At 47.0% G+C, this 27,870-nt stretch overlaps 1 protein-coding gene and 1 long non-coding RNA gene across 6 annotated transcripts in view; one reads left to right on the forward strand and one right to left on the reverse strand.

The window, feature by feature from the left end:
* Positions 1-1,148: 1,148 nt before the first annotated feature.
* On the reverse strand, positions 1,149-26,940 carry LOC115645933. Its single transcript, XR_003998879.1, has 4 exons — positions 23,469-26,940; positions 17,233-17,238; positions 5,761-5,767; positions 1,149-1,160 (listed from the first exon to the last, which is right to left on the reverse strand). It is a non-coding gene; the product is annotated as an uncharacterized LOC115645933 (long non-coding RNA).
* Positions 26,941-27,870, forward strand: part of NAMPT (nicotinamide phosphoribosyltransferase) — a 57,519-nt gene continuing 56,589 nt past the window's right edge. For 2 of the 5 annotated variants that reach the window (XM_030550794.1, XM_030550877.1), the window contains exon 1: positions 26,945-27,150. In XM_030550794.1, coding sequence (XP_030406654.1) covers positions 26,960-27,150 — 191 coding nt within the window. In that variant the 5' untranslated portion in view covers positions 26,945-26,959. Of the gene's footprint in view, positions 27,151-27,870 lie in introns of all 5 variants that reach the window. The other 3 variants (XM_030550968.1, XM_030551044.1, XM_030551130.1) reach the window with 2 other exon arrangements.

The following is a 27,870-nucleotide window of genomic DNA, read 5'->3' on the forward strand; positions in this document are numbered from 1 at the left end:
TTTATGCTTCAGAAGGGCCCTCATACATTGAAAAGCCTGCACTTCTATGGTTTAGGGTTGCCAGGTGTCCAGTTTTTGACTGGAATGCCCGGTCAAAAAGGGACCCTGGCGGTTCCGGATGGCACTGCCGACCTGGCCATTAAAAGTCTGGTTGGCAGCGCAGCACCAGGGGCCTGAGGCTAAGGAAGGCTCCCTGCCTGCCCTGGCTCTGTATGGCTCCTTGAAGTGGCCGCCAGCTCCTGCAGTCCCTAAGCGCATGGGCGGCCAGGAAGGCTCCGCGTGGTTGTCCCCGCCCCGAGTTCAGGTAGCAAGCAATAATCGAGACTTCACAAGCCTTCTGGTAAATAGTTTCTAGTGTACTTGGTAAGGTTAGTAATTACCCTATACAATTACATAGTGCCAGGTTACACTGGCAACTACCCTTAGTCCCTGTTAATTTTTCTAAGTTAAAACAGCCTCTTCCACAAGTTTTCTTTTTTAGTTTTATTCTTGTCCCATTCCCCCTCTTTCTTTCAGACCAGGAACCCGGCCCCTACGACTCTGATTCCCCAACACTGCCCTACATCAGCAGTCCCCATTGTAGGTCTTTCAGTGACGTAGAACACACTAAAATAAAAAAACACCATCAGCTGATCAGATGAATCCCACTGAGGCTCCAGTAGGGAAATCTTGACACTGTAGCAGTCAATGAGAGTGTTGCTATTGAATTCAATGGGTCCAGGCCTTCACCCCAGATTCCAGTCCACAGGCTGGTGTTCTCTGGCCCTTAGCAGCAGCTTCTCTCTGCTCCTTGGTAGTAGGAGCACAGGGAGTGTCAGGGCTGGCTCCAGGCACCAGCATGCCAAGCTGGTGCTTGGGGCAGCATTCTGCAAGGGGCAGCAGTCCCTGTGTTTTCACGGCCCCAAGCAGCACCGAATTGCCCCTGCGGACAGCAGGGGCAGTCCGTGTGCCCTTAGGGTGGCAGGCGCATTTCTGCCACGGTGGCAATTCGGCAGCAGCTTCTATGTTTAGCTGTCCCGGGCGGTTTCAGCTAAACATAGAAGCTGCTGCTGAATTGCCGCCACCGCCGCAGAAACGCGCCTGCTGCCCTAAGGGCACACGGACTGCCCCAGCAGTCCAGCGGCATTCGGCACGTTGCTTGGGGCGGCCAAAACTGTAAGCTGGCCCTGGGGAGTGTTGTCCTTTGTTCTCTGCAAACAGCATCTCCTCACGGCATGGACAAAGGCAAAAGAATTATTTAAAATACTGTCAAAAGCAAAAACATTTACATGTATCCCCCCATTAATTTTCTGTTCAAATATATCAAATATATTCTAGAATATCCCAATGCAGACAAATGCCTTTCCTAAGCCTCCCTTTCAGTCTTTTGCATTTTAGTGTCCATGAACTGCTATTTACCAAAGTGACTAATACCCAAGTTATGAAAAATGTTTTCGAAAAAATGGATCTGATTGAAAAATCGATAAAAGTACAGGATAAAGTACTCTAACAAAGTCAAATCCAGGGTTATGTTAAGTGACTATGCTAATGCCATTTAATTTTGAAAATCAATAGTTTATAGTAGTTATCACAGTTCGGGGTTGCTTAGATACTATGGTATTGGGACTCAAAAGTATTTTGGATAATTGAAGGTCTATAAATTGAGAACTGGAATCCTAGATCTTTTTAATTCTCTTGATACTGTTGTGAACAACTATTAATGAACACGAGACCACATCATATTTCCCCATATTATCTTTCAGAAAAGTGATGATTATCTACAAACAAGCTACTGGAAAACCACAGTGAACTACTCAACAGATTTTCTAAGACTTGGATACAATTGTTTGTGGCTTCAGTTAACATTTCTTGAGTAGTACTTAGGAGTTAGTACAGAGGCTGTTAATGTAAAGTACAGTAGATCCCCAATTTTATGAACATAAATCTTGTGAACAACCAGTTATATGCATGATTTTTCTGCTGCCAAAATCATCTTTCTGCTTTCAAAAGTGACTTCAATCCTTCAGCCAGCATTCAAGAGTTTCTACAGGTTTGAAAAGACTGAGATTTGGTGACAAAGTTCTCTCAAACAAAGAAAAATCAGGCACACTGTAAAAAATGTGTTACCATTCATTATGTACACTATCATCGAATGATTAATAAATTCCTTATGCACCATATCTACTGTAATTTTGAAATGTTCTATGTTATGAACTCCTTCATTCACAATTAATTTGTAAAATAGGGGTTCAACTGTACTTTATCTGCTGCTATTAAAGTTTGTTCTAGGTCACCTGACACTCACTGCAATCATACTAGGGTTGCTAATTTTCTAATCACACAAAATGGAACACCCCCACCCCACCCCTTCCATGAGGCCCTGCCCATGTCCCACCCCTTCTCCGAGGCCCCAACCTCAGCTCACTCCATCCCACCTCCATCACTTGCTCTTCCCCACCCTCATTCACTTTAGCCACTTGCTCTTCCCCACCCTCATTCACTTTAACCACTTAATTCACTTGGCTGGGTCAGGGGTTGGAGTGAAGGTGGGGGTGAGGGCTCTGGCTGGGGGTGCAGGCTCTCGGGTGGGGCCAGGGATGAGGGGTTTGGGGTGCAGGAGGGGGCTCCAGGCTGGGGCAGGCGGTTAGGGTGTGGGAGGAGGTTCAGGATGCAGGGTCCTGGCAATGCTTACCATGGCTCCCAGGAAGTGGTCGCCAGGTCCCTGTAGCCTCTAGGCGCATGGGTGGTCAGGGAGGCTCAGTGTGCTGCCTTTGTGCCTGCAGGCACCACCCATGCAGCTCCCATTTGTCTCAGTTCCCAGCCAATGGGAGCTGCGGAGCTGACAGTCGGGGTGGGCGAAGCATGCATAGCCTACTCCCAGTTTGGCCAATTAAGAGGACAGGGCAGCAGCTGGGGCTATAAAGGATCAGTTGAGAGCTTCCAGAAACCAGGGACTAGAAGAGGTCCCAGAAGTTGGCCTCTGGGAGGAGGTTGATCAGAGACTAGGCTGTCAGGCCCAGTGGGTAGAATACGAGTCAGGAATCAGAGCTGAGAGTCAAAACTAGAATCAGAGACCAGATGCTAGAGCTAAGTATCAAAGATGAGGATTGGAGGCAGGTTGTCTGGAGGAATGAACAGGAACAGGACTATGCACAAGCAGTTACAGAAGCTATCAGAGCCATACACAAATGCTTTAAGCAGCTGTTTGACTTGATGGTCAGCTTAAGAGCTGGTTTGCTGACTCTTCCTACCAATCAAGTGTATCCAGCTGGGCAGCCTACTACAGGCCAGTGGTGTTTGTTAGGTTGCTCAGAAACTGGCACTCCTACAGGTCCTGATTCCCAACAGCTCAAGGCAGAAGAGCAGTAACAGAGATTTTCTGGCTTTTCCCTGCTGCCCCTGAGCCAGGGTCCAGAAGGCTGAAGGCAGGAGAGCAGCAGAGGGCTTACTCATGCACATCTCCATACTGGAGAGCTGGACCCAGCAGAAGAGTGAAGTGTCAGGGGAGTGAGGGATGCTCCCGGGTAAAGATGATTTCCCAGCAGAGAACTCCCTGATGATCCCCCAGGTGTGGTGGAAGACGCTGGAGTGTGGTACATGGGGCACTGAGGGATTAGATGTCCTGGGATTTTAGGGACTATATACACTGGGGGTGATTAATGGACTTTGAGTTGGGACTTATTTTTTGGGCTATTTACACTGTTTTTGTAATACCTGTGATGTTGCACTCCATATGTTTTATGGAAATGTACTTATGAGTGTGAATATGATGTAACTGGAATATGCTTAATACAAAAAGTGTCTGGTAAGGTATCATAATAAATCTTATAACCTACTGAATATATTCCTCCTATTTGTATGCATGGATCATTGTATCTGAAGCTAGAAATATGAAGTATAACTCTGAGGTCCTACTGTAATTATGCAAAGTGTGGGCCATTAATGGTGGTTTAGAATCTTGATGGCTCCCATTGACTATGGGTTGTAAATGGTTTGTTTACCTGCAAACATTAATGGTGGTTTAGAATCTTGATGGCTCCCATTGACTCTTGGTTGTAATGGTTTATTTACCTGCAAATTTTCCTGTGTACATGCGGGCCAAGCCAGGAAGAATGGAGACTAGGGGTTTTACAGTGACATGTGACCATGTCACATGATACTGGAATCCATTTTAATCCTTGTACTTTTCCATTGATGAGGTAGGGGTGGGGACAAGCACAGAGAAAAGATTCCCGCTTTTTGCCAAAGCTATAAAAGGGGGTGGAGCAGGACAAAGGGGACTGCCAGTCATGAGAGAACCCCTGCTTACCACCTGAGACATCTGCTGGAACTAACAAGGATTGCATCTGGGGAGAGGATTTAGCCCAGATTAGGAATGAGTCTAGTCTGTGAAAGAAGGTTATTGGAACATACCTGTAATCAGTTTTTTAATGTATTAGGCGTGTGTGCTTTTGCTTTATTTTGCTTGGGGACTTACTTTGTTCTGTCTGTTATTGCTTGAAACCACCAAATGAGTAGGATGAGGTGAATGAGGCATTTCTAGAACAAATAACAGAAATATCTGAACACACTACCTGGTAGTAATGGAGTATGCTTATAAAAATGTGTAGGTGACACCAAACTCTGAGGGCTTGCTAGTATTACTAGAAAAATTCTCCAGTCTTCCCTTTGTTATTCTGATCTTTGTTCTCAATAAGCAAAAGCAACTCCACTCTGAGACAGATGTTGTGGACTCTGAGCATGCTCAGTTGAAAACCCAGGATTTCTAAAATGGTGCTTTGGCAAAGAGCCATGTGTGGTGTGTGCTGGGAGGAACAAGGGATTGGAAGAATCACAGCACAGGGGTAAATTACAACAGTCAGTATGTGCAAGATTGGTGGCTATTGAGCATGTTCAGCAAGGTGTGACAGGTCAGTTAACTGAGCAGCTAACTGGTTATAAACCACTCATACTGGTCCCAACTTGTTTTAAAGGTCAGAGCTGTCAATCATAATTCTGAAGGTAATGGTTGATACTGGGCATCTGCAAATTAGAATTGCTTCTAAGAATAGAAAGGTGTATTAGGAAAGAGCCACAGTGCAGCATAAAAGGCCAGATGCCAGCATGCAGTTTCAGAGTTGAAGTCAGAATGATAGAAAGAGAGATTCAATCGGGAACAGACGGAGGAATTGAAAACCAAAGAAAAGCTGCTGGAAAGAAATCAGAAAAGCTGCTGCAGAGAGAGAAAAAAAACTGGAGCAGAGCAAAGGTGACTGACCAGGAGCTAAACAGCAACAATTTTAAAGAGATACCAACAAATTTATAAAGTAAGCCTGCCAGTTTTTAATATAATTTTGGTGTTCTATAGTTTAGCATAAGTATTCTGTACAGGCTTCAAGTGTGCACGTGTTTTAATTGTATCTTACTTAAGTAAAACTTAACTGCAAATTTAAGATCTGCTGTCAGTGATTTATAGCAAACTGGCCACTTGTAACAAATCATTTCGCTTATAATCATTTAAAAATATGCCACTGTAGTTTGAATGGTCTTTAGCTTGCAGTAAGGGATTTTTGACTGGAATTTTGTGTTTTGTTTAGGATTTTAGGATTATTAGTTACAGTAATAAGATACTTTGTTTTGGAAAATAATACTGCCTGTGCCAGTTACTTTATTGGAAGGTTTTATTTGTGTCCTTTAATGTTTCTTTAACAACTCTGGAAACTTATACCTTGGGAAGAATAGACTAGGGCAGAGCAGGCAGGCTATTATATATGTGTCCCAAAATCCGTTTTTCAAAGTAACTGTAGCCCTCTGGATTGTTATAAAGATGACAGATCAATTATTCTCCATGTCCACTGAAGACAAGAAGTTATCTGCTACAAGCAAGGGAGATTCAGGTTTGATGTTGGGGTGAGAGGACTTGCTTAAGTATCCTCATAGTTTAAAACTGGAATAGGCTTCCAAGGGAGACTGTAGAATCCCTGTCATTGGAGGTTTTTAAGGACATTTTAGACAAGCACTTTTTAGGGACCTGCACAAGTCAGCTGCACCAGAGTACCTCTCAAGATCCCTGCCAACCCTACATTCCCATGACTGTCTCGCTGTCATTGGATTAATTGATCAAACTCAGACTATTTCAGAAATGTTGCCACAAGAGTTACTGTTAATGTCAAATTTCCCATTCTTAAATATGAAAACTCATTTGTTATGTTCAATAATCAAGCCCTGAGTCACTGTCTATTCAAAATACAGTAACTCCTCACTTAAACTCATCCCAGTTAATGTTATTTCGTTGTTAGGTTGCTGATCATTTAGGGAACATGCTCCTTTAAAGTTGTGCAGTGCTCCCTTCTAGCATTGTTTGGCAGCCACCTGCTTTGTCCATTGCTTGCAGGAAGAGCAGCCTGTTGCAGCTAGCTGGTGGGGGCTTGGAAAGGAACCAGGGTGGACCGGCAGCTCCCCCTCCATCAGCTCTCCACTCCCCTAAGTTCCCTGTGCTGCAGCCACCCAGCAGGCTAGCAGTTGCAGCTATCCCTCCCCACACTGACATGTGCTGCTCCTGCCCTGTCTTGGAGCTACTCCTGGAGCCTCCTGCTTGCTGTGCAGGGGCGGAATGGAAGGGAGGGGGGCTAATGTCAGGGTGTCCCCCTCTTCCCTGCTCCTACACGCCACTTACCCCTTCTTCTCCATATAGAGCAGGGTGGGGACACAGATGGAGAGAGACAGAGAGAGCCTGGGGCAGCAGCTTCGGTCTCAACTTCCTGATCCACTTAAAAAGACAATGCATTTAAGAGTGGGTCAGCTTACTTAAAGGGGCAGGGTGCATCTCTCTCTTTCTCCCACGCACAAGGTGTGTGTCTGTCTCCGTCTGCTGTGCTGTCTCCCTTCCTCTCTATTCCTGGTGTCTTGTAGAGAGGCTATATTAACAACAATGTGTTAATCCTTGAGGGTTCAGCCAAGTGCTAGTTCATCATTTAGTAGCAGCAAGGCATTCCCTCTAACTTCACCACCTCAACCAAGCTTCACAATCATCATAGCTGTGAACAGTATTAAATTGTTTGTTTAAAACATATAGTGTGTGTATATCTATATAATATATAGTTTTTTGTATGGCGAAAAAAAATTTCCCTGGAACCTATCCCTCACCCCCAATTTACATTAATTTTTATGGGGAAATTGGATTCACTTAATATCGTTTGGCTTGAAGTCGCATTTTTCAGGAACATAACTACAATGTTAAGTGAGGAGTTACTGGCTATAGAGAGCATCTTTTTAATCTGAAAAGTTAATGTGAATCAGGTTTCAGAGAATAAATTTGTTAGTCTCTAAGGTGCCACAAGTACTCCTGTTCTTAATGTGAATCTGGGTTTTTTTCCAGAAGTATTAACATAACTTGAGAATCACAAGGAGTGTAATAATACAAAAGATGGTCACAGTAGTCAGACTTCTTACCAGAAGTTTCCCTCATGATTAAACATAACATCACAATGCAGAGTCCTCCCTGAAGGTGATGATATCAACACCCATGGAAAGATTGGCACAGGACTCTATATGCCTCATAAATGCCACTCACAATACAGGAAGACGGAAAGGAGAGTATGGAGGTAGAGCCATCAATCCGGTGAGAGAAAGTGGTGTGTGGTGGTATGAAAATGAAGCTTTGGAAAGCATGAGGAGTTGATAATGCAGACCAAGATTAAAGAATTTTGGAGCCCTATGCACTATGGAAATGGGGACGCTCACTTTAAAGCACCCCTGCCCAGTACTTACCCCCTCCCACACAGATCCCAGAATATTCCTTTCTGCAGCCCACACAATGACCCTAAATGCCTCTTCCACCCACATACACCCCAACAACCCTCCACCAACCCCCTCTTATCCTGGTAGCCTACACACATACCAGCAGCCCTGACATGTCCTAACCCACAACCCAACCTCCCACGCTCACCCCATAGACCACCAACAGCTCATCCACAGACCCTCACCCATTGCCCCCGAGACCTTCCTGACTACTCACACACCCCGCAACCTAGCACTCTGCTCCTATCCTGGAGTAGGGCAGTTCATCCTGATCCTGGACACCTAGCTCCACTTGTACCCCTTGCCTGCCCCATATTCATGCAGCTCTGCACTGCTCAAGTTTGGCCTAGCCACCCTACCATCCCACTTTCCAAAACAGCACACACATGCTAGGTCTCCATTCTGTAATAATTTACATGTATGCTTAACTTTAATCATGTTCGTAGGCCCCTGAAGTCAACAGGACTCCTCCTCTGGTTAAGTTTAAGCCAGTTTGCTGGATCAGAGTCTAGGTTACCATCTAAAACTCATCTTCTTTACCTTTATTATGAATGTCAATAGAAACAAAACATAAACTTGGCCTGAATCTCCTCCTGAGTTTGCTGTGTTTCTAGTCTTCTCTCCCTGCTGGACCCTATTTTCCACACCTCTAGAGAGGGCCTACGACTCCTCTCACATTTGATTGGGGTTTACCACAATCCACTCACCACTGAATCAGCAGAAATAATTCTGAGTCCCTAGGTGGAGTTCTAGCAACTGAAAACAGAATGACTCTGCAGTACCACCCTGCATCCCTGTGAAGGATTCTAGCTCTTGCCACACTGTTACAAAGGCCACTTTCTGAGTGACTGAAGGAGTTTGGCTTTGCAGGTTATGATGTTACTACATGGCAATGGCCATGATGCAGCACTACATGTAAAGCTAAGGTTGCCAGTTTTGGTTGAGCGTATTCATAGAGGTTTCATCATGACATAACCTTTAATTAAAAATTAATCTTTAATTCCTAGAGACTTCAGAACAGTCCTGGAAGGTTGGCAACCTCATGTAAAGTCCTATCCTGCTTCCTGTGAAGGTAGTGGAAAAAATTTCATAATCTTCAATAGGAGCAGGCTCTTTGTCTGATACACCTCTTGGCTCACTTTTAAATCTGGCACAATGGAAAAAATCATACATTTCTTTAAACTTATTTTGAGAGAAATGTTACAGCCCAATGACAGCTAATCAGAATACAATCTGTTCTATAATACCTCACCTCAGTATTATTCTTGAGAAAACTGATGAAATAGTTCAGACTTTGCCTTTATAAGATACAATCCTGCAAGGTATTAAGCATCCTGAAGTCAATAGTAGCTCTGGCTGCTGAGCATGTATGTGGAGAGACTCAGGACCTTGCAGGACATAACATGCTCCAATACTTTGGGCTAACATAGCTGAAGAGTAAATACAGTTCAAGGCTGCAGTTCATCTGAGGGGCTCCACTGATGTCATAAGCTATGAGACTGCAACTCAGATAACTGGCAGGTAAAAGCAAAATGCTGAGAGTCAGGGCCATGTAGTTTTTTCAATATACTGATGTAGTGTTTTGTTTTTCTGGGTAACATTGGTGAATGTTATAGACCTGATCCATCACAAAATAATGAACACTTTTCATATTAGCAGGATGTTAAAACAGTTTCCGTCAGATATCTGATGATTGTCTAGCAGTCCCCAGACTGCTAGTGAAATTATCTTTGCTTTGGAGGAGTTTCATTTAAGAGAAACTGACAGAGACAAATAACCTAACTTTCACTGGGAAGTACCTCCAGATTTCTGATTTACTATGAGTCCTACTGTATGTTGCGTATGCTGAGCCTCAGGCTGTTGTATTTTTAATTTGGGGGGATAGAGAGGTTCATTTTTGAGGCAAGGAAAGGTACAAATATTTCTAATTGATTTTGAAGAGAAAATGCCAGCTGTGTGAAGCTGTTTAGAAACTTGGGAATTTTAATAGCTGTATGGGAGATGGATTAGTGGGCAAAGTGCAGGTGAGGCACACAGAGGCTCATATTAGTTGCAGATTATCACATCTTCTACCTCATTATTACTATTTATTGAGTATTTGTATTATGGTACAATTTAGATGCCCCAAACAGGGTTATGTACCTTATATGCAAAACACACATTAGGGAATATATGTTGATATAGTGTGATGCAAAGCCATTATATCAAAATTCACCAAATCTCCATTTCACCCTCCCCCTGTTCTGACTAAAATGCCAGTGAGGAAAGGACAGTTTTGTAGTGTGGCCAGAAGATTAACAAATCCAGAGTCTGGCATGAATATATACATTTACATCTAAAGACAGAGGTTGGCTGTCAGACACTGTTCCTAGGAAGTAGAAGGTCAAAGTGACCTCTGATGATGGCTAAGGTTGTAGCACTTGGGAGCCCTGCTGAACATCCACATGCTGATAGTAATGAAATCTGATTCCTGCTGGTTTGGGTCCTACACACATACACAACATAAATAGATAGCCTGGGATATTGAAAGCATGATACTATATGTTGGTAAAATATTAACAGCTGACAAATCTAAATTATTAATTGCATATATTTTAACAATACCAGTAGTATCCGGTATCTAGTCTTTTAGAAATAAAATCTTGTACTGGGCTTGGCCTTGCCCTGGCTATTGTATGAACTAAGTCCTGATGATTCATCTTCATTACAAATCACTTTTAAACAACTTTTTGAGTTATGGTTTAAACAACCATTTACACATTTCTTTTAGATGAACTACATGGGAGAGTACACTGTTCAATAAAAAACAACACTCCTTTGTTCACTGAAGATGACTTAAAATGACATGTCAGGGATTTCTTGTTTATTTCCATGTAAGATGATCTCCTTCTCGCTGAGTTCATGCAAGTGTTTGGAATGCTGTTCTGCAGGACGTTTGACTGAGAAGATCATGCTCATAAATACCTCAGAGGTACCTTGGTTGAGAGAATGTAGGCCCAGATCCCGCAAGACATGTATCTGTCTCTTTAAGCACTTAAGGACAACGTTTAGGTACCACTGACATTTTCAAAACAACCCATTATGCAGCCAGCTAACCCTGTAGGTGCCAAACTCCTCTAATTGCTTATGTTTCTGCAGGTTGGCATTCGCAAAGCTGCCTACTTCCTATTTGTCACCTCACAGATAATGAGCAGCTCATAGCCCCAGTTCAAACCTAAGTCCCAGGGGCTACACAGCAGGATTCTCACATTAGGTAGCGGGATACCAATCTTGCCAGTGAGGCCTGTGTAACATTGTGGTCTATATGGGTTTAAAAAATATGCTAATGAGTGAATATAATGTAATTGGAATATGCTTCATGCAAAAGGTCTCTTGTACAGTATCATTACAAAGCTTATAATCTACTGAATGTGATCATCCTATTTGTATAAATGTACTCATTCACCTGCACATCTACCAATGTGATATATGCCATCATGTGCCAGCAATGTCCCTCTGCCTTGGCCAAACCGGACAGTCTCTATGTGAAAGAATAAATGGACACAAATCAGACGTCAAGAATTATAATATTCCAAAACCAGTCGGAGAACACTTCAACCTCCCCGGTCACTCAATTACAGACCTAAGAGTCGCAATATTACAACAAAAAAAACTTCAAAAACAGACTCAAATGAGAAACTGCTGAATTGGAATTAATTGCAAAATGGACACCATTAAATTAGGCTTGAATAAAGACTGGGAGTGGATGGGTCATTACACAAAGTAAAACTATTTCCCCATGTTTTTCTCCCCCCGCCCCACACACACTGTTCCTCACAACTTCATGTCAACTGCTGCAAATGGACCATTTTGACTACCACTACAAAAAGTTCTCTCTCCTGCTGGTAATAGCTCACCTTAACTGATCACTCTCGTTAGAGTGTGTATGGTAACACCCATTGTTTCATGTTCTCTGTGTATATATATCTTCTACTGTATTTTCCACTGCATGCATCCGATGAAGTAAGCTGTAGCCCACGAAAGCTTCTGCTCAAATGAATTTGTTAGTCTCTAAGGTGTCACAAGTACTCCTGTTCTTTTCTCTTGTATCTGAAACTAGAAATATGAAATATAACTCTGAGGGCCTACTGTAATTATGCAAAGTGTGGGCCATTAATGGTGGGTTGGAATCTTGATGACACCCATTAACCAGGACAATTGTCTGCAGATGGGTGTGTTTTACCTGTAAGTCTTCCTGTATACATGTGTGCTGGCAAGTGGCCAATGTAGTCTTGCAGTGACATGTGATCATGTCACCTGAACTGGAATCCATCTTTAACCTGGTGTCTTTCCATTGAGAAGGAGGGGATGGGAACCCAGAGAGGGACAAAGGATTCCCGCTGTATGCAAAAGATATATAGAAAGGTGGAACAGAACAAAGAAGGAGAGGAGCCATCATGAAGAATCCTCTCGCTACCACCTGAGCTGAAACAAGAGCTGTACCAAGGGAAAGAATTGTGCCCAGGCCTGGAAGATGTCCAGTCTGAGGAAAAAACTTACTGACGCATCTTTGAGGGTGAGATTATCTGTATTCAGTTTGATTAGACATAGATTGCCCATTTTATTTTATTTTGCTTGGTGACTGACTTTGTTCTGTCTGTTACTACTTGTAACCACTTAAATCCTACTTTCTGTATTTAATAAAATCACTTTTTACTTAACCCAGAGCAAACAACTGTGCATATCTCTATCAGTGGTATAGACGGCAAACAATTTATGAGTTTACCCTGTATAAGTTCACCAAAATGTACATTTAGGTAATACTGACATCCTAAATAATGAATAAGTACACTCCATAGTCCTTACATACCCTGCAGCGGAGTTGATGAGCTCGAGACTCATGTAGCTGTCCTACCACAAGCAAGGGCAGCTCCAGGCCCCAGCATGCCAAGCATGTGTTTTGAGGCAGCAAGCTGCAGGGGCATTCTGCCGGTCGCCTGGAGGGCAGCAGGCAGGCAGCCTTCGGCGGCACACCTGCGGAGGGTCTGCTGGTCCCACAGCTCCAGTGGATCTCCCACAGGCGTGCCTGCAGAGCGTTCGCTGGTCCGCAGCTTCAGTGGAGCCGTGGGACCAGCGGAACCTCCGCAGGCATGCCTGTGGGAGGTCCACTGGAGCCGCGGGACCGGCCAGCGGCAGAGCGCCCACTGCGGCATGCCGCCGTGCTTGAGGCAATGAAATGTCAAGCCACCCCTGATCACAAGGAAGGTCACTGCAACATTGAAATGGGGCTAGAAGAGGTGCTATAGGATGGTGCAGGGCAGGCAGGTTTTGGAATTTGGGGAGTACGGAAACCTTGGGCAGTTGTGGGCCCTGTCCTTGGAGTATACAGAGGTTAATTTGGGCTTAGTGGCTGCCATCTTCTGCTCCACAATGTAAGTTTTCTTTGAATAATTGTCTCTACCCTTTGTAGTTCAAAGGTAAACTTCAGTGTGAAATAGATGTAAACCAAAGGAACAGTATCTGCCTGGATATACAGACAGCTAATACCAGGGATGTATGGTTTCTATTTATTTCCACAAGGTATTGACTCTGAGGCCTAATAATGATCATTTAAACTACAGCGTCAGTATTTCACTGCTGATCAAAGCACACAAAATAGAGTGATAATCATATTATGGAGGCCTACATAATCTAATGCGAATCTGCACATCTCACTTTGGTGTCACATATGCGTGAAGTATGGACAGTACTTAGGAGGATACCATGTAACGGGCTCTATAAACCCTGCACTAGCATGGAAGGGGTCAGGGGGCTGTTTTGAGGAGGAGGGGCTTGCCCCTCCACACCTGCAAATCATGCAAAGACTGGAGGTCATTAAAGGAAGAACTCTACTCAGAACGAGGAAACCCTGGGAAGGGAACAGGTTGTTTGAGCTTCTCCAGCCCAAAGAGGGGATTGACAGCCAGAGAAGCCTCTGCCCTCATAGAAAGAGGGTGTGGATCCCCTGGGCTAAAAAGGGGGGAAAGACTCAGAGTTGCACTAGACATCCAGTGAAAGCTGGGTCCTCGGAAGTAAGAGAGGCCTATATGTTGAAGGGAGCTGCCTACAGCTTTTTATTTTCCTTTAGGCCTTTTTATAACCTTGTTTACTGACTGTGAGCTGTCATGTTGTTTCAGTTGGGACCTCAAGGGGGAAGAAACAGCCAGGAGGCTTCAAATAATGGTTCAGGTGCTGGCCCACTAGTAAAACAGACCCCAAGCACCCACTGGGATGGGGATAATTGAACTCACATACGTTAAAAGTTAATGTTGACTTATCAATAGGTTTCAGAGATGAATAGGGCAGGACACATCTGAGTGATTGTTTCAGGCTGACAGTTGTACCTGTTTGTCGGTAGACACATGTACAACCAGAACAATGTGAAACTTTCCAGATGAAACTTAAATTCTGCATGGTTTGTGCTGAAATTCCACTCAGATGAGTTTCCTGCGTTCCTACAATATCATTTCTGTGACTATGGGTATCTACACTACAGGAGTATTCCAATTTTACATAAACCGGTTTTGTAAAACAGATTGTATAAAGTTGAATGCACGCGGCCACACAAAGCACAATAATTCAGTGGTGTGCGTCCATGTACTGAGGCTAGCGTCGATTTCTGGACCATTGCACTGTGGGTAGCTATCCCATAGTTCCCGCAGTCTCCCCCGCCCATTGGAATTCTGGGTTGAGATCCCAATGCATGATGGTGCAAAAACAGTGTCGTGGGTGATTCTGGGTAAATGTCATCACTGATTCCTTCCTCCAGGAAAGCAACAGCAGACAATCATTTTGCACCCTTTTTCCCTGGATTGCACTGGCAGACGTCATAGCATGGCAACCATGGAGCCCTTTTGCCTTTTGTCACTGTCACCGTATGTGTACTGGATGCCTGCTGACAGAGGCGGTACTGCAGCCCTACATAGCAGCATTCATTTGCTTTGCAAGGTAGCAGAGATGGTTACCAGTTGTTCTGTACCATCTGCGCTGTCATGGGTGCTCCTGGCTGACCTTTACTGAGTTGGCCAGGGGCACAAAGACAAAGATGGGAATGACCCCCCAGGTCATTCCCTCCTTTATGTTGTATTTAAAATAGAGTCAGTCCTGCCTAGAATATGGGGCAAGTGTACTAGAGAACCAGTGTATCAGAGAGCACAGCTGCCATGTCAGATCCCACAGAAATGATGAGCTGTATGCCATTCTAGGAGGTGTCCTTGCAACAACCACATCCGTTGCTTCCCTCCTCCCCCAACCCTTCTGAGCTACCATTGCAGTGTCCCCCCATTTGTGTGATGAAGTAATAAAGAATGCAGGAATAAGAAACACTGACTTTTTAGTGAGATAAAATGAGGGGGAGGCAGCCTCCAGCTGCTATGATAGTCCAGGCACGACATTAAACGGTGGAGGGAGAGGAGTGCAGCATCCCACTGCTGTGATAGTCCAGGCAGTACAGAATCTTTTCTTTAGACATGAAGGAGGCGGAGGGGGGGCTGATGGAATTCAGCCCCCAGTTGCTATGATGAGGACGGTAACCAGCGTTCTGTACCATCTGCCGGGAATAACCGGGAGTCACTCCTATTTTACCCAGACGCCCTGGCCGACCTCACCTGAGGCCAGCCAGGAGTACTCACGGGCTGATGATGATGATGGATAGCAGTCATATTGTACCGTTTGCCACTGGGGAAGGGAGGGGAGAGGATGCTGCTGTTCATTGCTCCAGCACGTGTCTACCAGCAGCATCATTAGACATACGGTGACACTGAAAAAAGTCAAGAAATGATTTTTCCCCTTTTCTTTCACGGGGGAGGCGGGGGGGTAAATTGACGAGATATACCCTAAACCACCCCGGACTCTACAGGCATTGGGAGCTCAGCCAAGAATGCAAATGCTTTTCGGGGACTGTGGGATAGCTGGAGTCCTCAGTCCCCACTCCCTTCCTTCATGAGCGTCCATTTGATTCTTTGGCTTTCTGTTACACTTGTCACACAGCACTGTGCTGTGGACTCTGTATCATAGCCTGGAGATTTTTTCAAATGCTTTGTCATTTCGTCTTCTGTAACGGAGCTCTGATAGAACAGATTCGTCTCCCCATACAGCGATCAGATCCAGTATCTCCCATACGGTCCATGCTAAAGCTCTTTTTGGATTTGGGACTGCATCGCCACCCGTGCTGATCAGAGCTCCACGCTGGGCAAACAGGAAATCCAATTCAAAAGTTCACGGGGCTTTTCCTGTCTACCTGGCCAGTGCAAGCGAGTTCAGATTGCTTTCCAGAGCGGTCACTGTGGTGCACTGTGGGATACCGCTCGGAGGCCAATACCGTCGATTTGCGGCCACACTAACCCTAATCCGATATGGTAATACCGATTTCAGAGCTACTCCTCTCGACGGGGAGGAGTACAGAAACCGGTTTAAAGAGCCGTTTATATGATATAAAGGGCCTCGTTGTGTGGATGGGTGCAGCGTTAAATTGGTTTAATGCTGCTAAAATTGGTTTAAACGCGTAGTGTAGACCGTGTTATAACCTTATTCCCAGATTGGACCTTAGGTCCAAAATATGGGGGTTCGCATGAAAAATCTCCAAGCTTAGTCACCAGCTTGGACCTGGTACCTGCTGCCACCACCCAAAAAATTAGAGTGTTTTGGGGCACTCTGGTCCACTGAAAAACCTTCCCTGGGCCCCACACGACCCAAATCCTTGCGTTCTACAACCAACGGGAAATAATCTGTTTCCCTTCCCCCCTCCAGTGCTCTGGAGAGGATACACAGACACAAGCTCTGTGAACTACACAGAGTGATTCCCCCTCTCCGTTCCCAATCCTGGAACAAAAGCACTTTCCTCTTCACCCAGAGGAAATGCAAAATCAGGCTAGCAATCCAACACACAGACTCTCCCTGATTTCTTCCTCCCACCAATTCCCTGGTGAGTACAGACTAATTTCCCTGAAGTAAAGAAAAACTCCAACAGGTCTTAAAAGAAAGCTTTATATAAAAAAAAAGAAAAAAATACAAATGTTCTCTCTGTATTAAGATGATACAACACAGGGTCAATTGCTTAAAAGAATATTGAATAAACAGCCTTATTCAAAAAGAATACAAATCAAAGTACTTCAGCACTTATATTCATGCAAATACCAAAGAAAAGAAACCATAGAACTTACTATCTGATCTCTTTGTCCTTACACTTAGAAACAGAAGACTAGAAAGTAGAAAGTACTTCTCCAAAGCTCGAGAGGAAACAGGCAGACAGACAAAGACTCAGACACACACTTCCCTCCACCCAAAGTTGAAAAAATCCGGTTTCCTGATTGGTTCTCTGGTCAGGTGTTTCAGGTGAAAGAGACATTAACCCTTAGCTATCTGTTTATGACACGCCCCCCAAATTGCAGACAGTGGGGAAGCTCACTGGCGGCAATTTCCTTCTAGAACTTGAAAATAAACAGATTAATACAACACATGCACCTTTACATATACTACTAAGTATATAACTAACAGACTTTGTACATTTTAAGAACACTTTTAACTACTGGATTCTGGGAAACTCTCACGGGAGAGTGCATCAGCAACTTTGTTAGAAGCTCCTGTGATGTGTTGAATTTCAAAATCAAAATCTTGGAGAGCTAAACTCCAACGAAGAAGTTTCTTGTTGTTCCCTTGGCAGTATGAAGCCACTTTAGTGCAGCATGGTCAGTTGTAGTTGGAACCGCCGTCCCCAAACATATGGGCGTAGCTTTTCCAGGGCGTACACAATGGCATAGCATTCCTTTTCACTGACTGACCAGTGACTTTCCCTCTCAGACAGTTTCTTGCTGAGAAACACGACAGGATGGAAGTTGTGATCTGTTGCTTCCTGCATGAGTACTGCTCCTATACCACGCTCAGATGCATCTGTGGTTACTAGGATGGGTTTGTCAAAATCCGGGGCCCTGAGTACAGGGTCACACATGAGCGTTGCCTTAAGCTGGGTAAAGGCTTTTTGACACTCATTAGTCCACTTAACGGCATTTGGCTGGGTCTTTTTGGTTAGGTCGGTCAATGGGGCAGCGATTTGGCTGTAGTGTGGTACAAAATCGCCTGTAGTATCCGGCCAAGCCTAAGAAGGATTGGACCTGTTTCTTTGACCTTGGGACAGGCCACTTTTGGATAGCATCCACCTTTGGCCTGTAGGGGGTTTATGGTTCCTCGACCCACCTGGTGCCCCAGGTAAGTCACTCTGTTTGGCCTATTTGACACTTTTTGGCCTTAACAGTTAGTCCTGCCTGCCTGATGCGCTCAAAGACCTTTTCCAGGTGGAGTAGGTGTTCGGCCAGGAGTCTGAAAAATGGCCACATCATCGAGGTAGGCAACTGCAAATTCTCCCAGTCCAGCTAGTAGACCGTCTACCAGCCTCTGGAAGGTGGCGGGTGCATTTCGAAGGCCGAAAGGAAGGACATTGAATTCATACACCCCCGTATGGGTGACGAATGCTGACCTCTCCTTGGCAGGTTCATCTAGCGGTACTTGCCAGTACCCTTGGTTAAGTCTATGGTAGAGATGAACTGGGCACGTCCCAACTTTTCCAATAGCTCATCAGTACGTGGCATTGGATAGTTGTCCGGACGAGTTACAGCATTTTAGCTTACGGTAGTCCACGCAGAAGCGTATTTCCCCATCTGGTTTGGTTACCAGAACCACTGGAGATGCCCATGCACTGGTAGATGGGCGGATTATACCCATCTGTAGCATGTTCTGGATCTCCCGTTCTATAGCGCTTGGGCATGAGGAGACACCCGGTAGGGTGGGGTTCTGATTGGGTGAGCATTACCTGTATCAATGGAGTGGTATGCCCGTTCAGTCCGTCCTGGGTGGCTGAGAACAATGGGGCGAAGCTAGTGCACAGCTCCTTGATTTGTTGCCGCTGCAGACGTTCCAGGGTGGTTGAGAGGTTCACCTCTTCCACGCCACCGTCTTTTTTTCCGTCATAGTAGACACCGTCAGGCCACTCAGCATCATCTCCCTGGACTGTAAACTGACAAAACCTGTAAGTCTCTGGAATAGAAAGGCTTGAGAGAATTAACATGGTACACTTTAGGCTTTAGTGAGGAATTGGGAAAAGGCTATGAGGTAGTTTACAGCTCCCAGGCGCTCTGGACCGTGAATGGCCCTTCCCATGATGCTTCCATCTTATTGGGCCTGTGGCGCCTTCAAGACCATAACCTGGTCTCCTACCTTGAAGGAACGTTCTCTGGCATGTCTGTCATACCAGGCCTTTTGCTCTTCTTGAGCATCCTTAGGTTTCTCTTAGCAAGGGCTAAAGAGTGTCGGAGGGTGCTTTGTAGGTTGCTTACAAAGTCCAGAATGTTAGTTCCTGGAGAAGGCGTAAACCCCTCCATTGCTGCTTCACCAAACTGTAATGGCCCCTTAACCTCGTGACCATACACAAGTTCAAATGGTGAAAACCCTAAACTGGGATGTGGTACCGCCCTGTAGGCAAACAGCAACTGCTGCAACACTAGGTCCCAATTATTGGAGAATTCGTTGATGAATTTTCTTATCATGGCCCCCAAAGTTCCATTGAACCTTTCCACCAGGCCATTGGGTTGATGGTGGTACGGGGTGGCAACCAAGTGATTCACCCCATGAGTTTCCCACAGTTTTTCCATGGTCCCTGCCAGGAAATTAGACCCTGAATCTGTAAGGATGTCAGAGGGCAACCTACCCTGGCAAAGATGTCTGTTAGGGCCAGGCACACAGTGTTAGCCCTGGTGTTGCCTAGAGCTACTGCTTCTGGCCATCGGGTAGCAAAGTCCACTAAAGTCAGTACGTACTGCTTTCCTCTGGGCGTCTTTTTTGGGAAAGGGCCCAGAATATCCACAGCTACTCGCTGAAATGGGACCTCAATTATGGGGGAGTGGCTGGAGAGGGGCCTTGACCTGGTCTTGAGGCTTTCCCACTCTTTGGCATACCTCAAGACCGGACATACTTGGCAACGTCCTTGCCCATCCCCTCCCAGTGGAAGGACTTCCCCAACCGGTCCTTGGTTCTGTTCACCCCAGCATGGCCACTGGGATGATCATGGGCTAAGCTTAAGAGCTTCCCCCGGTACTTAGTTGGAACCACCAACTGTTTTTGCGGCTGCCATTCTTCCCGGTGTCCACCAGAAAGAATTTCCTTATATAAAAGTCCTTGGTCTATAACAAACCGGGATCGATTAGAAGAGCTGAGAGGCGGTGGGGTGCTCCGTGCCGCCGCCCACGCTTTCTGAAGGCTGTCATCTGCTTCCTGCTCAGCCTGGAACTGTTCCTTGAGGCTGGGGTCACCAGTTCTTCCTCAGACTGTGGACTTGGGCTTGGTCCATCTGGAAGCGATGTAGGTGATGGGGTTGTTTCCGTTGCTGGTGAACCGCTCTCCGCTGGTGCACCTGAGGGTATTTCAGGCTCTGGCTGAGCCTTTTGGGTATGGCTGTCTGTTGCTTCTGCCAGTTCTGGCTCGCTGGCGCCCTCGGGCGTTGAGTTGAAGATGTGGTTGCACTTGCTGGTGCTGGTTGCTGTTCCAGTTCCGGGCCTGGGACTGGAGATGCTGTGGCTGTTTCAGTGGTAGGCATGGAATCCGGGTCCACTACCTCTGTCTGGGTCTCTGGTAACACAGACGGGGCGTCTGTGGACGGCTCAGGAACAGGAATGGGTCTGGAAGCTTGCCTGGTTTGGCTACGGGTAACCATTCCCACTCTCTTGCCCGCTTCACTTGGTTGGCCAAGTCTTCCCCCAGTAGCATGGGGATAGGATAATTGTCATATACTGCAAAAGTCCACATTCCTGACCAGCCTTTGTACTGGACAGGCAGTTCAGCTGTAGGCAAGTCTACAGCTTGTGACATGAAGGGGTAAATGGTAACTTTGGCCTTTGGGTGATGAATTTGGGGTCAACGAAGGATGGTGGATAGCTGACACTTGTGCCCCCGTGTCTCTCCACGCAGTAACCTTCTTTCCGCCCACTCTCAAATTTTCCCTTCGCTCCAAGGGTATTTGAGAGGCATCTGGGCCTGGGGATCTTTGGGTGATGGTGTGTAATGAATTGCACTCGCATGGTGTTCTTGGGACAGTTGGCCTGATATGTCCCAGTTCATTACACTTAAAGCATCTTCCATCTGATGGGTCACTGGGCCGAGGTGAGTACTGGAGACTGGTGAGGTTGAAGAGTAGGGTATCTGGCTTACTTGGGTGGTATGGAGGGTCTTGGCTGTCCTCGGTTGTAGGGTTTATGGTCTGTGTGCCCCCTGGGGTAATCGTTCCCCTTGACAGTAGCTTTTTTGCTTTCTGCCAGTTCCATCCATTTGGCTCCAATCTCCCCCGCCTCAGCAATAGTTTTGGGATTTCTATCTTGTATGTACCGTGTGATGTCTTCAGGAACACCATCCAAGAACTGCTCCATTTGTATGAGGAGGTTCACTTCTTCCAAGGTTTGAATGTTGTTTCCTGTTAACCAGGCCTCATAGTTTTTTGCAATGTAGTAGGCGTGTTTGGGAAATGACACCTCTGGTTTCCACTTTTGGGTTCTGAAACGCCGACGGGCATGATCTGGGGTTATCCCCATCCTGTATCTGGCCTTGGTTTGAAAAAGTTTATAGTCATTCATTTGCAGCTTAGGCATTTCAGCTGCCACCTCTGCTAAAGGTCCACTGAGGTGTGGCCTTAATTCTACCATGTACTGGTCTTCGGGGATGCTGTACCCAAGACAGGCTCTTTCAAAATTTTCCAAGAAGGCCTCGGTGTCATCACTGCCTTGTAGGTGGGAAATTTTCTGTGCTGTGGAGCAATAATTGGCGCCGGGTTGTTAGGGGTGGCTGGCACATGCAGCCAGCTTTTGCCATCTCCAGTTCATGTTTTCTCTGTTTTTCCTTCTCTTCATTCTCTTTTCATTTGTTTTTTTGTTGTTTTTCCATTTCTTTTGGTGCTTTTCCATTTCTCGGCGGTGGGCTGCCTCATCTTCTGCTTGTTTCCTTCGGTAGGCCACCTCTTCTTCTTCTAGTTTTCTTTTGTGTGCTGCCTCTTGGGCTGCCTGTTCTCTTTGGAAGGCTGCCAGTTTGATGCTTCTTCCTTTTCTTTTATCTCCATCTCTTTTTGTTTTATTTCCAGTTGTCGCCTGTGTTCAGCTTCTTTTAAATGGTCTTCGGCCTCCATTTTTGTCCTAGTAGACATGGTTCCTGTTTTCTGGTGTTGGGGTGCCCTCCGGTGTTTATCTTCTGAACTGCAGGCTCTCTGTTGCCTCCTGAAGTCTGCCTAGCAACAGTGCTTTTTTCCTTTTCTCTCTCTAGCTAATGTTCAATTAAGGGAAACCAGAAAAACCACTTTATTTGCATGCATATAAGTGCTGCTACTTGCCTCCTAATGGGAGGGCTATTGCATGCAAAAGACCCTTAACAGTCTTCTCGCTTAATATGCAAACCACAAACTGCTAGAGAGAGCAGAAAAAAAAAAAAATTCTCTCTGGTTCCCTTTTAAAACCAAACTGTTTCTCTCTGCTAAAAAGCCCTTAGCAGAGAAAAGAAAAATATAATATTCCTACTGGCTTCTGGATTCTGTCTATATCCCAACCTACTGCCACCATGTTATAACCTTATTCCCAGATTGGACCTTAGCGTCCAAAATATGGGGGTTAGCATGAAAAATCTCCAAGCTTAGTCACCGCTTGGACCTGGTACCTGCTGCCACCACCCAAAAATTAGAGTGTTTTGGGCATCTGGTCCCACTGAAAAACCTTCCCTGGGACCCCAAGACCCAAATCCCTTGAGTCTCACAACAAGGAGCTGGTGACTAAGCTTGGACCTGGTACTTGCTGCCACCACCCAAAAAATTAGAGTGTTTTTGGGGCACCTCTGGTCCCCCTGAAAAACCTTCCCTGGGGACCCCAAGACCCAAATCCCTCTGAGTCTCACAACAAAGGGAAATAATCCTGTTCCCTTCCCCCTCCAGGTGCTCCTGGAGAGATACACAGACACCAGCTCTGTGAAACTACACAGAGTGATTCCCTCTCCGTTCCCAATCCTGGAACAAAAGACTTCCTCCTTCACCCAGAGGAAATGCAAAATCAGGCTAGCAATCCACACACAGCTCTCCCCTGATTTCTTCCTCCACCAAGTCCCTGGTGAGTACAGACTAATTTCCCTGAAGTAAAGAACAACTCAACAGGTCTAAAAGAAAACTTTATAAAAAAAAAAAGAAAAAAATAAAATGTTCTCTCTGTATTAAGATGATACAACACAGGGTCAATTGCTTAAAAGCCATATTGAATAAACAGCCTTATTCAAACAAGACTACAAATCAAGCACTCCGCACTAGATTCATGCAAATACCAAAGAAAAGAAACCATAGAACTTACTATCTGATCTCTTTGTCCTTACACTTAGAAACAGAAGACTAGAAAGTAGAAGTACTTCTCCAAAGCTCGGAGGGAAACAGGCAGACAGACAAAAGACTCAGACACACACTTCCCTCCACCCCAAGTTGAAAAAATCCGGTTTCCTGATTGGTTCTCTGGTCAGGTGTTTCAGGTGAACGAGACATTAACCTTAGCTATCTGTTTATGACAGACCGGGTCTAGTAAAGTAAGTTTGGAGCTCTGATATATCTGGATTAGTGACCTGTACAGTGGAGAGGTATTTTAATTTGTGCATTTTAGTTTGACTGTCCCTGGACAGCTCACAAGGCACTAGACTGAAAATATTTTTGTGGGATTGACTTTCTACAGTAAGTTGTTAAATTCTACATGCAAAATGCTGATAGGACACTTCTGCTGAATAGAAAATCACTTGTTAGCAGAAACCCCTTGAAAGCGAGGTGATTCTAGCATAATTTGAATCCATTCATTACTGTCAGAGAGAGAGAGCTAAAGATACCTATAATGAACAAATTTTAAAATTCCTCACTTGCAAGTCTTGATTATCCCTGACCAGCCCTGACCATAAAAAATAGCCAAATAATGTTAGAAACAATTTATCTGCATCATATTTAAACGGAATATAAATAAATAAAAACGTATCTTGGTTCCCTGCCTACTTTAGACAGAGATTAAGGTGTTGTCTGTGCTACAAATGCAACTTGATTACATTGTAGCTGTCCCCTAACCAAGTTACAATCCTGATTCCAGTTTGTAGTGTAGGCTGACATCTACTTATACCCACAATGGAGAATATGACGGGTAATAATTGACTGAGTGCATTTCTATATCTGAGTAGAGTTCTGTATGTTCCTAGATTCACCGCTCTTCCCCTTTGTAACCATGCTCCCTCCAGTTAGTGCTGCATCAGTGACTAGTATTTAATCTTTGCCAGTTTAATCTTTGCTTTTTGTCCTTTTCCTCAGCAAACTGTAATTTAGCATAATTTCATTTAGCCTGGTCCCATTTTCTATTTAGGCTCCACAGTGTGCTAACATTCCAATATTTCATTATGGATACAGTTTGATTCTTTCACCTAAACTAAATTAAGCCACTATTCAAGCTCTGACATGTTGTCAGATACAACTGAAGAGCTAAGAGGGGGAAGCTGCTGAGGATTAAAGATCCTGTCTGAACAAATCAGCATTAATCATACTACTGAAAGCTTTAAAATACATCAACAGAGCCTTATACAGAGAAATGTCATTACTTTTTTTAAAAAACTGGACACTGCAGGATTTCTGCTCCCCAGTCTTCACTAATTAAACAGCTAGTTTGCAAATTTCCTGCAGCTGTGGTTCCAGGCAAGGATTTTTCTTCATTCAGTCATTAATTTAATTATCAGTAACTCTTGTTTCTGATAATGCCTGCACTATATATGCATTTTCCAAACACTAAAACAGATACAGCCCCTGCCTCAAACAGCTGACACTCTAAAAGAAAATAGACATGCAGGGCAGAGCAAAAAAGAACTGCAAACAAGCCAGGAAATGATTGGCCCCATCCTGATAATACAAAGTTTGAAGGACAGACTACTTTAAAATGATCATATATCAAGTAAAAATGATCCCAAATTACCCTACAACTATACTTGTAGGGTATACAACAACTATACAACTCTATAGTTACTGAATGCATCACAGTAGAAGAGGTTCAGAAGGGGTTTGAGGTTGCAGTCTGAACCAGCTCAGGAAAGTTATTCCATGCTTGGGGGTGATGTAGCAGAGGGTGCAGAAAAGATCACTAGAAAAGCAGGTAAATGGTATTTGGAGATGGCACTGTTGGAGGAGCGGAGGCATGACAAGGACAGATAAGTAGAAAACTCGGTTCCCTGTAAGCTGCACAGCCGTGCAGCAGCCTATTTTGCAACACACAGGCACTCAGGGGACCTACAATGGCCAGGGGAGGGATGCCTTCCCCTGGCCCTCACCTTGCCCAGCCCTCAACCTGCTACCCTTACCCCAGCCCCAACTCTGCTGCAGTGCTGCCTGGGCCAGCCCAGGCACAGCCCTCCTCCAGCCTGGACCGTCAGGGCCTGGGGGAGGATCACCTATGCTGCAGCCCCAGATCTGCCACAGCAGAGAGAGCCTCCTCTGCCAGCCCAGGTACTGATGTGGGGAGAGAGAGCTGGGCAGAGTCCTCACTCCCCACTGTAGCCCTGAGCTCCCTCCTGCACCCAAAGCCCTCTTCCCTGGTCCCACCCCAAAGCCTGCACCCCCAGCCTTGAGCCTCCTCCCACACTCCAAACCTCTCACCCACCATACATCCCCTCCATATTGTGCAGAATGAATTTTGTTATGGGCACCAAGGGTGGGAAAAATTAGAAGGAACACTAGGAAGGTGGCAGAGTTGCGCAGTACTAGCTTGAAGATAAGGACGAGATACTTGAACTTCATGTTGTGGAAGAGGGTGAACCAGTGAAAGCAACCAAAGCAGGGAGAAAGGTGACTTTATCAAGTGTATGGACCAGAGGAAAGTGGGTGGGAAACTTCAATGTCAGTCACAGGGGAGAAGGAAAGGTTGTCAGAGGTCATGGTGAATTAATCTTACATTCAGCTCATTGATCCTCAAAGGGCAGCCAGCATACAGAGCATTGCTACACAGGAGGTAAATCAGCAAGCTGGGCCCAGAGGAGTTGGTTGTGGTAGGCTTGTGTGTGCAGAACTCAGCCCCACAGCTCAGGAGAGATGTAGCAGCTGATGCTTCCCCTGGGCAGGGGCGGCTCCAGGCACAGCGCACCAAGCACGTGCCTGGGTGGCAAGCCGCAGGGGGCGGCCTGCTGGTCACCGTGAGGGCACGTTGGCGTTTCTGCAGGTCAGCTGGTTCCGTGGTATTACAGCGACGGATAAGCGAAGGCGCGCCACCAACAGCCACCTGACTGCCAGGCTTCGGGTGGCAAAATACAGAGAGCTGCCCCTGGGGATGAGACACCTCTCCAAACACACCACCCTGCAGTGGCCACTTGCCAGCTCCGGACTAGGAGCAGTGTCCCTGGCTGAGGCTCGCTGAGAGTCATCAGGGGAGACACAGTCTCCATCCCTCGGAGGCCCAGACGCTAGGGCACGCTCGACGGGGGACTGGGCTACAGGGATGGGCCTAAGCGTCTCCAGTCAACTTTCTCCTGCTGCAGCAGCCCTGAGCCCTCTTCATGCGGGGTTCAGGCGGGTCTCCGTGCCGGCCTGCGCGCCCTGCTCAGCTTCGGCCAGCCGGGTTTCTAAGGGGCTCCGAGCAGCGCCGCGAGCTGGTGCTCTACAGAGCGGGGCTCCCACAGAGGAGCCAGGCCCAGCCCTGTTCCAGACCCTCCTTCGCTGCGAAGCGGCTGCCCTCTGGGCCTGGCCCCCCGCCCGCGGAGTCCAGCGTACGGGCTTCCGCGGCGCCTCAGCCAGGGCGGGGCGGGGCGGGCGAGGCTTGAGCCATTTCCCCGCCCCCGCCGCGTTTCCGAGGAATCGAAAGCAGCGAGCTCTGCGCCAGCCCACGCGCGCACGCTCCTTCCCCGCTTGGTCACCCGCTCTCTTGACTGAGCATCTTTCCCTCGCCTGCCGCCCAGCTCCGGGGAGCCCAGCCAATAGAAAGAGAGAGTGGAGCGGCTACCCTTGTGGCATCACCGCCTCGGCTCCGCCCCCTTCCAACAGCTGGGCGAGCGAGTCTCACGACAGAGAACGCGAAGTGCTGGCTCCGCCCCGCTCTCTTCGAGAATGCGTGGAGGCGCAGGTCCCGCCCCCTCTGCGTGACGTCATAGCCCCGCCTCCTCCCGTCGCTGGTCTAATCTAATGGGGGGCTATGGAGCGGTGGCTCCGCCCCTCAGGGAGGGTTTTGGCAGCGAGCGGGGGAGGTGGCGGCAGCGGTCGCGGCACAGCCCGTTTGCGATTGTCCCTGCTCGCGGCGGCTCGTGCTCGGCGAGATGGAACGTGCAGCGGCAGGCGCGGAGTTCAACATCCTGCTCGCCACGGACTCCTACAAGGTAGGGGGCGGCGGGCCTGGCCGGGGTCACCTCTGCGTGCGTGGGCTCGGCTGGCCCATGGCGCGCAGGGCACCGGGCTCCCGACGGTGCCCGGCCAGGGACTAGCGGGGCACGGTGAGGGGCTCGCCGCGCACGGCACCGGCCGGACCCGAGGCCACTGCCTGTCGGCTTGGGCAGGCCGCCGCAGAGCGGCACGGGGCTGGGGCTGGAGGGGAGCTGCCGCCGGGGGGTCTCGGTGGTGGCATGAGGCCGGGGTACCCAGTGGAGGGGGTTGGGTTGCCCCCGGGGCTCCCCCTAGCTGCAGGGAGGGCTGGGAGGCCGCCCTGTGGTCCCAGTGGCGGCAGGAGACCGGGGTACCAGTGGAGGGTTGGGCTAGCGGGCGGGGGGCAGGTCTGGCCCGGGCTATCCCGATGCGGGGGTCGTGCCCCCTTTAAGCGAGAGGGGCGGGGGCTGCCGGGAACTGGAGAGTGGAGGCGAGCTAGAAACGAAACCGGTGCCGGGTGACGCTCAGCGCTGCGGGCATTGGCGCCGCCCGCCGCAGGTTTGTGGGGGCCCGAGGCCCGCGAGGGTCAGTGGTTACGCGGTGCCCGCTGGCTGCGTACGGGCAGTTGCTAAGTGCTCAGCGGCAGCATGTCACTTGGGGCGTGCTAAGAAAAGCCTCGCGTTTGGAGAGCGACTAGCCTGGGTACCTAGCTGGTGGGACAGCGAAGGGGAGATGCT

Source organism: Gopherus evgoodei, chromosome 1 (genome assembly GCF_007399415.2).
Source record: "Gopherus evgoodei ecotype Sinaloan lineage chromosome 1, rGopEvg1_v1.p, whole genome shotgun sequence".
In the NCBI taxonomy this organism is placed as follows: domain Eukaryota; kingdom Metazoa; phylum Chordata; order Testudines; family Testudinidae; genus Gopherus; species Gopherus evgoodei.